A 17,034-nucleotide genomic window follows, 5' to 3' on the forward strand; every position below is an offset into this window, starting at 1 on the left:
GGCGCGGCTTCGCGGATTGGCCGCGCGCGGGAGCCGTCGTCGGGCGGCGGGCCCCGGCGGGCTGGCGGGCTGAGGAGGAAAGATGGCGGCCGCGGCGGCGGCGGGCGCGGCGTCGGGGCTGCCGGGCCCGGTGGCGCAGGGCCTGAAGGAGGCGCTGGTGGAGACGCTCACCGGCATCCTGTCGCCCGTGCAGGAGGTGCGCGCGGCGGCCGAGGAGCAGATCAAGGTGCTGGAGGTGACGGAGGGTGAGTGAGGGCGGCCGTCACGAGGAGGGCCCTGCGCCGCGCGGGAGGGAGGGCGGGCGGGAGGCTCCGGCCCCGCGAGGGAGGCGCCGGGGGAGGGTCGGGGCGGAGCCGGGGGGTGATGGGGCCGCGACCGGGCGGGCGGCCCTCCGAGTGTGGCCGAGTCGGGACCCTGTTCCCCGTCCCCACTGCGGGGTCCCGCCCGGGCGAGGGAAGCGGAGGGGCAGGGCCTCGGGGGCGCGTGCCGAGTGCGGGCCTGCGCTCCGGCGTCCGCCTCCGAGTTCGGAGCCGGGCCGGTGGTGGTTCCTCCCGGATCTTCCGAGAAATCGGGGAAACGCACCTGCAGCCGCTCCCCGTCCGGACCTCACAGTAACTCGCCCTTAGGAAAGGCCTCCGTGTGCGTGTCTGTTTGGAGGGACGGACCATTCTTTGTCTCTGATCCTTTGTCCCCATCCTCCTGTGATAGGCCTTACAGTGGTGGAGGTCTCTGATCCTTTGTCCCCATCCACCTGTGATAAGTCTTAGGGTGATGGAGGTCTCTGATCCTTTGTCCCCATCCTCCTGTGATAAGCCTTAGGGTGATGGAGGTCTCTGATCCTTTGTCCCCATCCTCCTGTGATAAGCCTTAGGGTGATGGAGGTTTCTGATCCTTTGTCCCCATCCTCCTGTGATAAGCCTTAGGGTGATGGAGGTCTCTGATCCTTTGTCCCCATCCTCCTGTGATAAGCCTTAGGGTGATGGAGGTCTCTGATCCTTTGTCCCCATCCTCCTGTGATAGGCCTTAGAGTGGTGGAAGTCTCTGATCCTTTGTCCCCATCCTCCTGTCCTAGTCATAGAGTGATGGAGGAGCAAATAAGCTCTGGGTTTGGGGTGCTCTGTCAGCTTCCTGCTGAGTGGGCCGTTCCCCAGGCCCGGGGAGGCGGGGGCCGCTCCACAAAGAACAGTGGGATCCTGAAGCAGGAGGAGGGAGAAGCCTCCTGGTCTTTATGGAAGAAACGAGCTGGTGGGTCAGGGCTTCGCTGGGAGGACTCCGGATCCTCAGGGTCCCCTAGCTCCACAGGACGTCTCCACCGCCTCTTAAAGCCTCCTTGGAGATTCAGGAAATTGTCCGTGGTCTGACAGTCACACTGAACCCTCGAGCTGGCCTTGCTACTGGACTTAGGACTTTTACGAAAAGGAATTAAGACAAATCTCCCTTAAATTTAATTTTGTGTTCTCACAACGTGAAAGAGCTGTTGGAAATGAATTTCGGTCTGTTGGAAATGCATTGAGATTTGGGATCTAAAAGGTTAAGGACCATTTTGAAGGCCTGGTTGTAGTTGTCATTGTTCTGTACGAGGTGAGACCCTAGGAAAGGAGCAACCATCGGGTAGGAAAAAGCTGTTTGAGACCCGTGCGTGGATCGACCTGAAGGAGTTATTACAGCCTCCCAGGAGAATTCCTTGATTCACGTTAATGTCTGTGCCTCCCTTGGGTAGCAAGGAGGAAGAGTGAGAAAGGGACCCATCACATTCAGGTTACTACTTGAATAAAGTCGAGGGTCCCGTGCCTTCTCTGAATGATACCCAACCTTCTCGTGCCCCAAATGCATGTCTGGCACCTTCCTATGAGAGGTGGACCTTGGCTCTTGTTTAAACCATGCAACAACAGCCCCACTTTGGTGCTAATCCCTTCAGCCCTAGACACTGTCATGGTCCCATCCAGCAAAGTCAGTTAGAAACTCCTTGAGGTCTTTTTAAAGTTCTAGTCTCTCGTTTCATGTTTTTTGAGTCTTGAAATAAAAAATTAAGCAGAAGTGCAGAATTTTGTGTTTGCTCTAGGCCACTGATGGGAATACTTTACTGGTAAGGTGCTGTGGGCGTGCGTGCTGGGAGACACAGAAGGGCCTCGGTACCGTGGTCTAGGAGGACGGCGCAGGACGCACAGCTTGCCAGCTGTAGGATGTGGTGGACAGGGTTGGATCAAGTCTGAAGCTGAATGCGGTGCTTTGGACCCCTTGGAGGCCGTTTGTGTTTTTAAATAGCCTGATTCCTTATGTTTATTTAAAACTATAGAAATTCACCTCCTTCAGTAACCTATTTTTAGATGGAGGATGGTGACCCATTTCTCAGATACTGTACCTTGCTGCTCTCCTTTCCTCTTCTTGTGGCCTTCAACAAGTTATTTTTGCCCTTGGGTCCAGAGCGCCTCCTGTCTGTTACGCTGTCTGAATCTCGGGGGTTTCATTAACGTGGTCAGGCGTTTCTTCTCCACTAGCCATTGCCTGTCTTTACGTGCGAATCCAGCACCTGGCTTCCCAGCCAGCATTTAGCCATCTGACTGATGAAACTGCCGGGACGTTGCCCCTGCTGTTAGAACCCCCTGCAGGCCGAGGTGAGGAGCCATTCTTGCAAATGAGTGAACAAATCGTTTCCACTCCTTTGAAACTGCTTCACGTTTTAGTTGTATTCCAGTAAAAGAAGCTTTGCTTTCTAGTCCTAGGAAACATGCTTCCTTAAAACTTGAAGTTAATGAGAAATCTGGAGGTTGGTGTCTATTATTATTTGTATTCTGGTAATCTTTTGATGCTGTTTTGGTTCTGCAGGCCCAAGGTCAGTTGACAACCAAATCCAGTTGTTTCTAGTCCCTCAGTCCCCTCAAATAACCACACTTCGTTTGTGAGCCATTTATTCTTGCCTCACATGGGAGACTGGTCCCCACTGATCGTTAAGATTAACCAGTCTGTTCCCTCTGATGAACCGGCATGCCACCCTCCTTTGCTGCCAGGAGATGACCCCAGTCTTGAGGATTAAGTCGCAGAATCTCTAATTTAATTTTGGGGGAAGGGACAGTCAATTTTCAACTCGCTGTTAGATGGACAGATGAGAGGTTGACGTGTTCTGACCAGATTCTGGGGTAGGGGGATTTTGAGAAGCAGTTATCTTAGAAAATTGGGGTTCCTGGAGCCCAGAGTACACCCTGGTCCTTTAGTCTGCCAGCTGGTGTTTTCCAGGAAATAACTTGCCTATGGTTACTTATCAGTTTTCCAGAATGGGAGTCTGTTCTCTTAAGCCAAGGAAGTTCTTTGTGAGAGAGGTTCACCTGACTCGTGTAGTCGGTCAGTTTCTAAAGGATCAAGAGAGGTTATTTCATCAGCTGGAGTCCTGCAATGATTTTCTTGAGTCCGTGTGTTTGCCATTTTCCTTAGTCAGTTGGAATCTGAAGGAAACGCAGAAAACCTTTCCGATAGTGAAAGCCTGTTTAAGAAGGTTAATTAGAGAAGGAGATGGTGCCACTAACCACCTCCTTCAGACAGCACCCCCATCCTGAACTGAGGAGCACGTTACTTGAAAGTGTGGAGGTTCCGTGTTACACAGTATTCCAGGAGATGATTGGTACCCTTTCATTTTCCTTAGGAGGGCTGGGATTGTGAGTTTGATCAGCAGGGGTTGCAGGAACTTAGCTGTGCCTAGTAGAGTAAAAATAAAAGGCTTTTTGGTCTGTTGTAGTAGTCTTCTAATTCCATTTTATCGAATAGGGTCATATCAAGCATTTTATGAACACAGTAATTAAAAAGACTGGAAAGGTTATGAACTGCCAAAGATCTCGTCCGTCAAAGTCTGATGTTCTCTACTCAGCTTCTTCAACTCGCTTTCGTTTGACGTATGGTAAGATCATGACTTTTGAGAGTGTCAGCTCTTTATTTTTCGTGTATTTTTGCTCTGTTTTTTTTATATCTTAGAATGCAGTTTTTCCTTCTTTTCCTTCTCTCTCTACTTTCCTCTAAGAGCAGCAGCACTCGAGTGGTGAAATGAGTTGCTTTCATCACAAGCTTTAATTTTCCAGGCCAGCATAGCACAGACTTTCTTAGATAACTAGATTTAGACCCTGGGTCATTTTCTTCTTTAAGTTGTCTCTTTTTGTCTATTAGGAATGAAGACATGTTTCCCCGTCATTTGGCTTTGACTTAGCCTTTTCTGTCTTGCTCACAGCAGATATGTCACAGAAAGTACATTTTTTTCTTTCCTTCGCCACCATGATGTCCAACAGGGGAGGGGGCTTCTCCCCCTCGGTTGCCCGGGCGTTCAGATGCTGCCGGATGTCCGTGTTGATTCCCCCATCTTAGATCCTAGAGAGGTGGTCCTGATGGCTGGAAGTTTGCTTTCTGGTTCTCATGGGCACTTTTCTGGCTCTCTTACAGTATAGCGTAAGCACTGTCACCTGCGAAGGGAGCCCCTCCAGGATCCAGACGCACTCCTGGGCATGTGGCGGGCACTGAGCCGAGGGGAAGGCGGCCACGCTCGGAAAAAGGCCAGTGGTGGAGTTTTCTTTTTCCTTTCAGCTGTGATTTTGTGGTGCTTACCAACCCCCATGAGAAAAGCGGGGCTTCTCCAGCGCCCTGCTCAGGTCTGCGTCCTTCCCCACGCAATCCTGTTCGCACTTTTCCTTCTGGTAGCTTCCTGACGGCGAAACCTCTGCCGAGTCTCGTGTCTCTCTAGTAGACCCTGCAGATGAGTAGCACATTTCTGAACTTACCCTTTATCCTCCATGCTCTCCTTGGAGCTTCTCTTTAAACCAAGTTTTACTTAGGTAATGCTTTTGCCTAATGGGGTGAAAGGAGAGAATGGGGACAAGGGATGACAAGAGAGAGGAGCAGAAGACTAAAGGACCACAGAGTGAGTTAAGGAAAGAGGGCAAAGGATTTTAGAAGGAAGTCAAGGGTACTGTTTTGGATTGGATTAAAGGTATAATCAAGAACCTGGGGTTGGGGGAAAACCCAGGTTAATAGAATGGGTCTGTCCTTATTTCACCTTGGGAGAAGGAACTAGAGAAAGTAAATTTCCTGATGAGAATGGCTTTAGAAAGCCAACTCATACAACCCACTTGGGACTGTTCCCCTTTGGCCTAACTTCATCGTAGTGTAATCTGAATTGGTCCCCTTTCCAAGCAAAACAAAACAGCCATGTATGTCTGTGTCTCTCGTGTTTTCCCTGCCGTAATCATTCCAAAGTAAGTTATTCAGCTGTTCTTTCTAGTACTTTCTGAAGAAATTATCTTAGACACCAGTCAGCAAAACTGGGAATCCCCCAACACACATTAAATAAGTGAAAATACTCTTTTCTTTACAGATATAGTTTTATTTCTTCAAAAAATATTGTGTAATCTGTTAGATGAATATCTCTAAGTAGGGTTTTCATTACTTAATAGAAATCAGCAATGGCTGGGAGTTACTGTGTTGATCAGATTTAAAACAGGTCAGAGAACTTGAGGATTTTTTCTGGCTTTTCCTTCTGGGCATTAGTTTTACAGCACAGAGTTCACCATCCACACCACACCACCACTGTGACTCCTCATAAACAATTCTTCATACAGCTTTTAAGTAAACTAGACGTTTTATGGTACAAAACTCTTCTATGGGGACTGATATCCCGGTATTTCTAATGGGTGTATGGTCTAGACAGGATAAATTGGCTTAAATAAAATACTTGATATTTCCCCTCCCTTTATCCCCCTGTGACCTAATGCAAATGAGTTCTTTGTCTTTGACATTTTTGGGTTTCCTAAGCAGAGTTCGTCATGTGGTCACTGTATTTGAAACTGGGAGCCTGCAGAGAAGAAGATCCATTCTGTTCATTCCTTCTCTTTTTGAAGTTGGTCTTTAGTTAATGATGATGATGTTCTTTGAAGATTCTCTTTCCCATTAAGGCTTTTGAGCAGAGAGTCACGTCATTCAAACTTTCCAGCTTCTTCCTTCCTCTGCGGAGAAAATAAGCTTTCAGGGAAAATCCATCTTACAGTGTTCTTTGTAGGTCCAGTACCCTGGTCGGCTTAGGGTTTGAGGCCCCACGTGGACCTTAATCGTGTGATGATCTCTTTCTTTCACCACCCCTTACAGTCTCAGTGATGTGTGAAGCCAAGTGATTAGTGGAAATTGAGGAGTGGTCTTTGATAGGTTACTAGACAAGATTACTGTAAAGATTGTGTAGAGTGAAGAGCTCTCAGCTCCTGTCATTGTCACCAGAGTGCCACCTTCTCCTGGCATGGGTATGGAAAAAATGTATTCACACTAAGGTTTTCTTTAAAAAGAATAGACTTGAAGTTCTCAGGTCGGAGAAAGGACTCCAGACTGTGGCAGGAGCTGAGTGTGGCATCTGCCCGGTCTCCGTGCTGCAGGAGCTCTTCTGCTTGGTACCATGTGGACTTGCGGAGAATGCGTGCCTTCCTTTTCCCGTCCGTGAGCCGCAGTGTTGCCCCATAACCGTGACAGGATGTGTGCTTTTCTTGGAAAAGTAATTATTCAGATCTGTTTAAGCTTTATAGTCTCAGTTCACAAAGTCTCATTTTATTCCGCAGTTTCTTTTTCACACCATATGATTACAGATTTTGTTCATCTTGATCTCATTTTAGTTTGTCCCTGTAGTGATGATCCAAAAATTGTGCTCTTGTCAGGAGCATTAAAACCCACATCCCAGTGGTCCATGCAAAAAAGTGCTGAAATACTGCCTTAAAATAAAAGACTGTGTGGCTCGTGTAATTTATGAACATACTCATAGATCTTTCTGGAAGATGTCATGTAAGGCCCACAGAATTGGTTGACAGCATCTGGGGAGGCCACGCCTGCAGAGACAGTGACATTTGGGGCCGTGAAGTTGGTGTCTGCCAGCACACCAAGCATCTGAGTGTGGTAGCGCGCTGCCTTGCATGCTCCTCCTTCCATTGGGCTCCACACGCACCATCAGGCACCTTCTCCACTGCACTGGATGTTGGCCTCCCGTGTGCTTCTGCTGTGAGTGGGTTTTACAGACTTACCAGAGTCTGAGTCAGCCAAGATTCAGATTCAGAGTCTTAACCCTAAGAACGAGAGTGGATTTCGCTCTCTTCAGGGTATTCTGCGGGTTTCAAGTGCTTGCTTGTGATTTAATCACTTAGTAAATGCTTTAGAGAGAATGTGGCTGCTTTTGCATTGGTCTTGTAAAAATTCTCCTTTCCTGAGTGAAATGGTAGATGCTATGGGATTGTTTCAAAAACTGCAGCTTAAAATAAGGGTGTAATAAGAATGAGTTAAGCCTCTAAGAATTCAGTAAAGTAGCAGTACATAAAATACAGAAATCAATAGCTTTCATATACACAAACAATGAAAGGTTAGAGGACATAATGGTGGTTTAAAAAAAAACATTTACAATAGCAACAAAAAAGATTAAATACTTAGAAATAAAAGTAACAGGAATTTTGCAAGAACCTATTAGGGAAAACTTTTTTTTTCTTAGTGAAGAAGATTGGCCCTCAGCTAACATCCGTTGTCAATCTTCCCCTTTTTGCTTGAGGAAGATTGTCACTGAGCTAACATCTGTTCTTGTCTTCCTCTATTTTGTATGTGGGATGCCACCACAGCGTGGCTTGATGAGCAGTGTGTAGATCTGCACCTGGGATCTGAACTCACAAACTGGGCTGCCAAAGCGGAGCGTGCGAACTTAACCACTATGCCACTGGGCCAGCCCCGGGGGAAAACTCTTTAAACCCTCCTGAGGACTTGAAAGTGGACTTGAACAGATGGAAAGACACATAGTGTGCTTGACAGCACAGCTCAGCATGGCAGATGAGTCAGACGGGTCGGTTCCCACATTCATATAAAAACAAACGTGGAGGAATCGCTCCAAAACACAGAAAGGGAAAGATCTGAGGGGGGACCAGTTCTACCAGACGTGAAGACGTCATCTGAAGCCTCTGGAATTAAAGCAAGCAGCATGGCGCTGGCACACGGCTGGGTAGATGGAGCTGTGGGACAGACTAGCAGGTCCAGAGAGCGACACAAGTACCTCTGGGATTTAGTGTAAAAGTGGCGCCTCTGGGCATTGGGGTGAAGATGTGCTTTTTAATGAAAGGTGCTGGGACAGCTGGGTAGCCGTTTAGAATTAGATCAGGGTCTCGCACCATTAAACAAGTAAGCTCCAAATGGATTAGGAATCTAAACATTAAAAAATAAAAAATAAAACCATACAAGTTCTAGAAGAAAATACGGGTGAGTTTTTCTTTAACCTTGGCCTAAGGAAAGACCTTCTAACTGTGCCTCAATGTGTCTCAATGTGTAGCGGCAGTGAAACAAAAGGTTGATCCATTTGACTACGGTAAAAACTTTTTTTTTGTTTGCATGACAAAAAGCGCCATATAAAACGTCAAAAGACAGCTGGGACAAACTGGGAGAAATCTTTCACAGTATATACCACGGACAAAAGGATGATATCCTTACTATATAAAGAACTCTTAAAAGTTGAGAAGCCAAGGACCGAAACCCCAGTAGAGAAATGGAGGGAGATAAATCACCCCTCCTCCCCCCAAAAAGAAATCAAAATGGCACTCGGAGTTACAAAAACAAGTTTAGAGTCACTCGTGATTAGAGAAATACCAACTAAAACAGCGCTGAGATACCACTTCTCGTCTGTCAGGCGGCAGAGATTTTCACGTCTGGCGGCACCGTCTGTTGCTGAGGCTGTGGAGGGTTCTCAGCATCGCCAGTGGGGATGCAGTTGGCACGATCCTTCTGGACGAAAGTCTGGCCACACCTCACACCACCACGTGGGCACCAGCCTTTTGACCCCTCAGTCCCACTTATGGGATTCTGCCCTGAGGATAGACCTTGGACAATACAAAAATACATACCACACAGTATTATTTACCGTTACATTGTTTTAAAAACAAAATTGGGAACAACTGCCCATCCGTGGGAGAGTAGACGGATAAAGTAGGTACGTCTCTACAGTGGCACATTATGTCAAAGAATGAGGAATCTCTGAATTGATTTGGAATGACTTCCAGGATACAATATTAACTGGGGAAAAAAACAGTGTAAAAGAGTCTCTATAATATGCTACTTTTCATATAAACAAGAGGATGGAAGAAGATACACATATATCTGCTCATTCATGCAAAAGAAATACCGGAGGGGTCGGCCCCGTGACGCAGTGGTTAAGTTCACATGTTCCGCTTAAGCGGTCCAGGGTTCACCAGTTCAGATCCCAGGTGTGGACCTAGGCACCACTTGGCAAGCCATGCTGTGGCAGGCGTCCCACGTATAAAGTAGAGGAAGATGGGCATGGATGTTAGCTCAGGGCCACTCTTCCTCAGCAAAAAGAGGAGGATTGGTGGCAGATGTTAGCTCAGGGCTAATCTTCCTCAAAAAAATAAATAAATAAATACAGGAAAATTAAACCAGAAACTGGTTGGTTGCCTACATGGAGGGTGTGGGGAAAGAGTGGAAGGGAGTTAATAGGGATCAGGAGGAATCGATGCCTCTTGGACTATGCCCTTTTGAATACCTTTGACTCTGAGAATCATAGTAATGTTTTATAAAAATAAGTGAATAATTAAAGTCAGACAATGGAGGAGACCCAAAATGCAGCACACGTGGTAACAAATGAACCTAACTGGAGTACAGGTGAATAATATGACTACTAGGTCTTGGCAAAGAAAAGAACTAATCCAAGTAACTGGAAAATTGTGTTTTGACTGCATATTGTAAGACTGATGTCAAAAAGAACTGTACACAAAAATTGTACTCCAGTTAACATATCTGTGTTTCACAAGGGTATGGGTTAATAGTTCTGTAATTAGTTTATGTGTATACTAAGATTGAACAAATAAGTAAATTTATTGTAGATAATGAAAGGCAGATTTCTCACTGTCAGAGAAAGAATCACAAATAAGGAAAGGAAGAAAAGTAGAATGAACTGCGAGGTGTTGGATTGGCATCTGAGGTATCAGTATGATGGGTGGGGGGTGGGTGGACAGGCAGACTGGTGCACAGGCCTGTGTGTAGCTGTAGGTTAGTATACGTACATGTATTTCCAGCACTGTTCTCTGAGAGGGCCTAGCACCGGTGACACCCAGTAGCAGTGAGCACACCTAGCGCCCAGATTTGGTTTCTGCATAGTGTTCTCCACTATAAAGCACCAGGGCTCCTTGGAGAAAAAGTTGATTCCAGGGCTTAGGCAGAGAAAATACAAGATGAGCCTAGAATATCTTGTGATATCAGAAAATAAGGAAGTGCTTGGAAAAGGATGGAAGCATGTGGAAGTACACCGGAGCCAACCAGGACTGCCAGCGACCAAAGTGGGACAATTTGGGCAACGAAATAAATGATAGCCTTAGGTTAAAACCCATAGGATAAAATAAATCGTCATGACTCTGTACTGGCATAAATAAAGGAGGAGGCACAGTTTTTCCTTGTAGAAGAATTGCAATTAATTGATAAATGTAAAGAGAATCGAAGACAGAATCACCACTCGGCAGACAACACAGTAGCAGTTGTTGCAGGCAGGATCCACAGATGGATGCTAAAATCAGTGGGTGAAAGTTTGAAGAGAAACAGGACATTTAGTATAATCTAATAATATCTCTCCCAAGATTGTTATCGGTTGCAAAGGGAGAAACAGGACCCCTGCAGTGGAGAAACCCTGGAGACCCCGTTACCAAGTGACCGTGGTTAACATTCCCAGTAATAAAATGTCAACATTGTGTACTCCCTGATACGATAGCTGAGGGCACAGCGTCACTGCTCTGATATTCTTGCCGAGAAGGAACAACCTCAGTCTGACTGTGAGGCACCTTCAGTCAGGCACACATTCCACAAAATAACTGTCATGGCTCATCAGAAGTGTTCTGGTCACAAAGGACAAGGAGGGAATGAGGGGCGCGTACACGTTGGAGGAACTGAGGAGACCTGACAGTCGCACAAGTGTGGGCTCTTGGATTGGACCTGAGACAGAAGCAGGACGGTAGGGGAACTGTGAGATGCTCGAGTCTGTAGCTCAGTTAATAGCACTCTGCCCGTGTGAGTTTCCTGGTTTGGATCGTTGAGCTGCACTTATGTAAGTTGTCATCATCAGAGGGACGTGGGTGAAGGACATCCGTGAACTCAGTGTACTGTATTCATCAGCTTGTCTTTAAGTCCAAAAATTATTTCAAAATAAAACACTTTAAAAAATACAGACATGGGTCATTTTCAGTAGTTTTTAACCTGTTTACTTGGATAGGCCTTGGACATGAAACTGCATGGAACAACTTTTTCTCGATATGGACTTTTCTGTTGCATAAGTGCCCTTTGGATGGCTGTTCTGTGGAATCCAGACATGGTAGTTAGACTTACCATAGAAAGTAGCGTTTGTTACATAGACAGGAAGCCAAACAATGTCTTCTTGGTAGCAATAAAAATAATAATAGCACAATAACTGATTTTTAAAGTTTTTACTGTGCCAGGCATTGTGCTGAGTACTTGACATGCATTGTATCTTTCAGTCCTCACGGACTGCTTTATCACTAGATACCATTGTCCTTCTTTTGTGGATGAGGACGCTGAGGTTTAGAAAGGAAAAGTGACTTGCCTAAGGTCAGACATAGTAGCTCCAGGATTTGAACCTACACACTCAGTGGCTCCCTCCAGATGGGAGGGATGAGCCTGTGTAACCTGTGCACTTGCCACCCCAAGCAGGTGTGAAAGCTGCCAGAATGCTGCTGTCCCGTAGGAATACAATGAGAGTCACATGCACAATCTTACATTTTCAAGTAGCTATATTGAAAAGGTAAAAAGAAACAGGGAAATTTAATTTTTTAATACTTTATTCATTTAACCTAATGTATGCAAAGTATTTCAGTAGTTAATCTTTGTAAACATTAAGATATTTTACACTATTTTGTTTTCACGCTAAGTTTGCGGTCTGGTGTATATGTTGCATTTATAGCTCCTGTCAGTTCACTAGCCACGTTTCTGTGCACAGCAGCCACTTGTGGCTCATGGCTGCCATATTGGATAGCGTGGCCCTAGAATGTGAGATGTGAACATTGTGATGCTCTCTTGGCCTTACATTCTTCTTCCTTTTTTCACAAGTAAGTATTGGATAAGTGACTCCTTTCCAAGTGTAAATTAGATCTAAATTTTTAAATGTTTTTTTATTGTGGTAAAATACGCTTAACCTAAAATTTACCATCTTAACCGTGTTTAAGTGCACAGCTCGGTGATATTAAAGACATTCACGTTGTTGTATAACTAACACCACCATCCATCCCCATAATTCATCTTGTAAAACTGAAACTCTATACACATTAAACAATAACCCCCCCCATTTTCCTCTCCCCCGGCCCCTGGCAACCACCATTACTTACTGTCTTTATAATTTTGACTATGTTTAAGTACCTCATGTAAGTGGACTCATACAGTATTTGTCTTTTCATGACTGGCTTATTTCACTTAGCATAATGTCCTCAAGATTCCTCCATTGTAGCAGTTGTTGTAGCATATCGCAGAATTTCCTTCCTTTTAAAGACTGAATAATATTTCATTGTATGTATGTACCACGTTTTGCTTATCCGTTCGTCTGTCGGTGGACACTTGGGTTGCTTCCACGATTTAGCTATTGTGAGTAATGCTACTGTGAACACGGGTATACAATTATCTCTTTGAGATCCTGCTTTCAGTTCTTTGGGGTATGTACCCAGAAGTGGAATTTGCTGGATTGCATGGTAATTCTAGTTTTCATTTCTCGAGGAATCGCTGTACTGCTCTCCACAGCACCTGTAGCATTTTACATTCCCGCCAGCGATGCACGAGGCTTCCAGGTCCTCCATATCCTCACCAACACTTGGTTTCTGGTTTTTTTGATAGTAGTCATCCTAGTGGGTATGAGATGTTATCGCATAGCTTTGATTTGCATTTCCCTGATGGTTAGTGATGTTGTGCATCTGTTCATGTGCTAATTGGCCATTCATGTGTCTTCTTTGGAGAAATATCTATTCAAGTCCTTTGCCCATTTTGAGTCATGTTGCTTGTTGTTGAATTTCAGGGGTTCTGGATATTAATCCATTATCAGATTTATACTTTGCAAATATTTTTTCCCATTCCATAGGTTGCCTTTTTACCTGTTGATGGTGTCTTGTGATGCACAAAATTGTAGAATTTTTATGAAGTCCATTTTGTCTGTTTTTTCTGTTGCTTTCTCTGCTTTTGGTGTCATATCCAAGAAATCATTGCCAAATCCACTGTCATGAAGCTTTTGTCCTATGCTTCCTTTAAGAGTTTTATTGTTTTATGTCTTACATTATTTAGGTCTTTGATCCATTTTGAGTTAATTTCTGTATATGGTGTGAGTGAGAGTCCACCTTCATTCTTTCGCATGTAGATATTCAGTTTCCCCAGCGCCACTTGTTGAAAATACTGTCCTGTCCCCATTGAATGGTCTTGGCACCCTTGTCAAAAATCACTTGATCACATATGCGACGGTTTGTTTCTGGGCTGTCTGTTCTATTCCCTTGATCTATACGTCTCTCTCTATGCCAGTAGCACCTTGTTTTGATTGCTGTAGCTTTGTAGTAAGTTTTGAAATCAGCAAGTGTGGGTCACCCAGCTTTGTTCTTCTTTTTGAAGATTATTTTGGCTACTCAGGATCCATTGAGATTCCATATTAATTTTAGGATGGATTTTTCTGTTTCTGCAGAAAACATCATTGGGATTTTGATAGAGATTGCATTGAGGGATCTAAATTTTAATTTGGGAGTAAGAGTTGTTTCTACTCTCCCAGTATGCATTCCAAGATTACTGCTTACATTGCTTATTGGAAACTGTTTACTTAACAGCAGTATATTCTCAGGACTAAGCCTGTTAAAGCCAGATTTTCTTACACTTAATCATCTCTTATCTGGTGGTGTATATCTGGGCAACTCTTGATATCACTGCTTTTAGTTTTTCTTTGGGGTGAGAGAGTACTGGTTTCAGTTAGACACTGCGTACATCGTCTAAGAGGAAGCGTTTGCCATCTTGGAAGAGAAGATGGCTGAAGGAGCTCTGCAGTAGTTGGAGAAAATAAGAGGGTGCTGGGACTGCTGGGTGCAAGCAGCTGTGCCCTGCCGGCCAGCCGGTTTCTCTTACTTGGAGGAGTCGATCTTAGCAGCTGTTAGCACTTTTAGAAGCAGTGGATCAAGCTCCTCTCTGAAGTCTCTCTTCTTGGCCTCAGGGTTAGAGCTCAGTAAATTGCTATGTCTTTCCTGAGTGCTCCTAGACTCAGAGTAAAATTTTCTCTTTCAGAATTTGGTGTTCACCTGGCAGAGCTGACTGTAGATCCCCAGGGGGCACTGGCGATTCGTCAGGTAAGTCCAGACTAGCCCAATTTCTACGTGATTTCTCTTTACTTGGTAATGAAACTTATGGCAAAGAGACAGAATAAGACCAACTTATAAATAAGTTAGGATTGTGTGCCAGATTTAGATATACTTCAAATGAATGTATCAGGCGGGGTATATAGTTTTTATATGTGAAGAAAGTCTTTTCCTTGCTGTACTACTTGGCTTATTCTCTTCACAGCTGGCATCAGTCATTTTGAAGCAATATGTGGAGACGCACTGGTGTGCCCAATCAGAGAAGTTTAGGCCTCCGGAAACTACAGAAAGGGTAAGGAGAGTTACCTGGTGAGTCTGCCTACAGAGACTGGAGGAGCCGTCTTAAGGGATTGGGCTGCAACATTCTTGGACAACGTGGAGCAATCTAAAGACTAGACAGAAAGGGAGATGATTGGTAGCTGGCATTCTGGGCACCATGCTGTAGACAAGGGAGCTCAGGTATCAGGGGATCTGTGTTCAAATGCTAGTTCTGCCTGGTACTAGCTGTGAGATACTGGAGATGCACTTTAACTTCGAAGCTTTCATTTCCTAAACACCTAAGATTAGAATTAAAATTCCAACTTTAAAGAGTTGTTTGAGGATGAAGTGAAATACTGTTTCTGCTTAGAGCAGTGCTGTCCAACCATTCTGTGCCCCCAAGAAATTTTGAGATGTATGGTCTAGAGCAATGCTGTCCGTTGGAACTCTGCACGGTTATGGAAATGCTCTGTATCTGTGCTGTCCAGTTCAATAGCTACGAGCCACATATGGGTGCTGAGCGCTTAGAATGTGGCTAGTGAAACTGAGGAACTGGATTTTTAATTTTATTTCGTGTTAAGTAATTTGAATTTAAACAGCCACCTGTAGCTGGTGGCTAATGTAATGGACAGCGTAAGTTCAGTGATCACAGATGAACTCTCTGGGTTAATTATTTGTCAAGTTTATATATTGGAGTTTTTGATAGATATGCCGTCACTAGTAACCTGGTGTAATGGCAGGTGGGCTTTTTCCTCTGCAGGCGAAAATTGTTATCCGGGAGCTCTTGCCCAACGGGTTGAGAGAATCAATAAGCAAGGTGCGCTCCAGCGTGGCCTATGCAGTGTCTGCCATCGCCCACTGGGACTGGCCTGACGCCTGGCCCCAGCTCTTCAACCTGCTCATGGAGATGTTGGTGAGCGGAGACTTGAATGCAGTCCATGGAGCCATGCGCGTGCTGACAGGTATGGGAAGCCTTTTCCCTGGTGTTGCTACTTGGATCCCAAGTAACAAGAAGGCTTAGAAGACGCTCTGTAACAGAGCAGCTCTGAGCAGTAGGGACTGAAGGTTATAGCTCTCCCTGGTGCTGCCCCTGCCTCCTGGTTTTTTATCTCTGTGTCTGTCCTACTCCGTTGACCCTTTCCTGGGAGTTAAGTTGGTAGAGTGCTTCTCCTGCTACCACACCTTACCACTTAAGGATGGAGCGATAGCATCGTGCTTGCGCACTCAGATTTCAGTTCATATTCTGGCTTCGCCTTCACCCCAGTCACCTAGTCTCTTGAGCCTGAGTTTCCTCGTGTATGAAGTTAAGATAGTGGTAGTATCTGCTCAAAGGAGCTTTTGGTGCTTTAAGTGAGCTAATCTGCCTACGTAACTGATGTGTGGTGAGCGCTCAGCAGATTTTAGCCATTGTGATTGTCCTCGTTATTACATGTTACTTTTCCACTTAGTTCAGCCAAGGCAAAGTTAAGAATAGTCAAACAGAATTGTTATAGAAGCACAAGAAAGAAGGTAAAAACAGCATAGCTGCGTATCACCCTGGCCTTCGTTTGGCCGGTTTAGAGAATGTGTGGTCTGTGGTGTCTTTTCTTTATTTCTGTTCTCAGAGGTTGGTAAAAGTACTTGAGCTTTCAGTCCACGGATGTGGTGGACATCTTTCTAAGCTTGGCATTATCCTTCCCTCCCAGACCTGTTTCCTGTATCCCTCTGGGTAGCCGAGCCTCCCAGTCTTTTCCACTTCTGCCCTGGTCCCTGTGCCCCTAGATGAAGTCACTAGTATTTCAGCTTCAAAGACTCCATCGTTACCTGGACATGAGCCATCTTGTATTGATGTTTTGGAAATCCTAGTTCATGTGGGTTTGTGGAAGGCCCCCCACATCTTACTCTTTCTCTAGGGTCTGCTGGCTTACCTGAAATGTATTCTTACCTAGGTGTGAATGCTGTTTCTACTCTTTCTGAATCTCAGTTGACTGAACTTGGCCTCTGGGCCCAATTTTACTGTCCGTGTACTACTGATGATAGATAATATCAATTCTGTGTCCAGAAGCAAATGCCTCCTCTTGTTTTGTTTCAAACCCCGCTTCCCATGCCCCAGCTGCCTTTTGGAACTACCCACTGTATTCTTTTTTTTTTTTTTTTAATTTTATTGAGATCATAATGGTTTATAACATTGTGAAATTTCAGGTGTACATTATTATTTACCAGTATTCTGTATAGACTGCATCATGCTCATCACCAATGGTCTAATTTTTATCTGTCATCATATATATGTGCCCTTTACCCCTTATGCCCACCCGCAGCCCCCTTCCCCTCTGGTAATAACTAATCTGTTCTCTTTATCCATGTGTTTGTCTTCCACATATGAGTAAAATCATTCAGTGTTTGTCTTTCTCTGTCTGCCTTATTTCAGTTAACA

At 45.1% G+C, this 17,034-nt stretch overlaps 1 protein-coding gene across 5 annotated transcripts in view; it reads left to right on the plus strand.

Annotated features, from left to right (window-relative positions):
• IPO9 (importin 9) overlaps positions 1-17,034 on the plus strand; it is a 46,646-nt gene continuing 29,612 nt past the window's right edge. Inside the window, exons 1-7 of one of the 5 annotated variants that reach the window (XM_070602377.1) lie at positions 356-639; positions 2,499-2,615; positions 3,760-3,889; positions 4,423-4,532; positions 14,293-14,354; positions 14,569-14,655; positions 15,382-15,583. In XM_070602377.1, coding sequence (XP_070458478.1) covers positions 15,523-15,583 — 61 coding nt within the window. In that variant the 5' untranslated portion in view covers positions 356-639; positions 2,499-2,615; positions 3,760-3,889; ... (2 more) ...; positions 14,569-14,655; positions 15,382-15,522. Of the gene's footprint in view, positions 246-355; positions 2,616-3,759; positions 3,890-4,422; positions 4,533-14,292; positions 14,355-14,568; positions 14,656-15,381; positions 15,584-17,034 lie in introns of those variants that run through there. The other 4 variants (XM_070602375.1, XM_070602373.1, XM_070602374.1 and 1 more) reach the window with 4 other exon arrangements.

The sequence above is a fragment of the Equus przewalskii genome, chromosome 31, assembly GCF_037783145.1.
Source record: "Equus przewalskii isolate Varuska chromosome 31, EquPr2, whole genome shotgun sequence".
In the NCBI taxonomy this organism is placed as follows: Eukaryota; Metazoa; Chordata; class Mammalia; order Perissodactyla; family Equidae; genus Equus; species Equus przewalskii.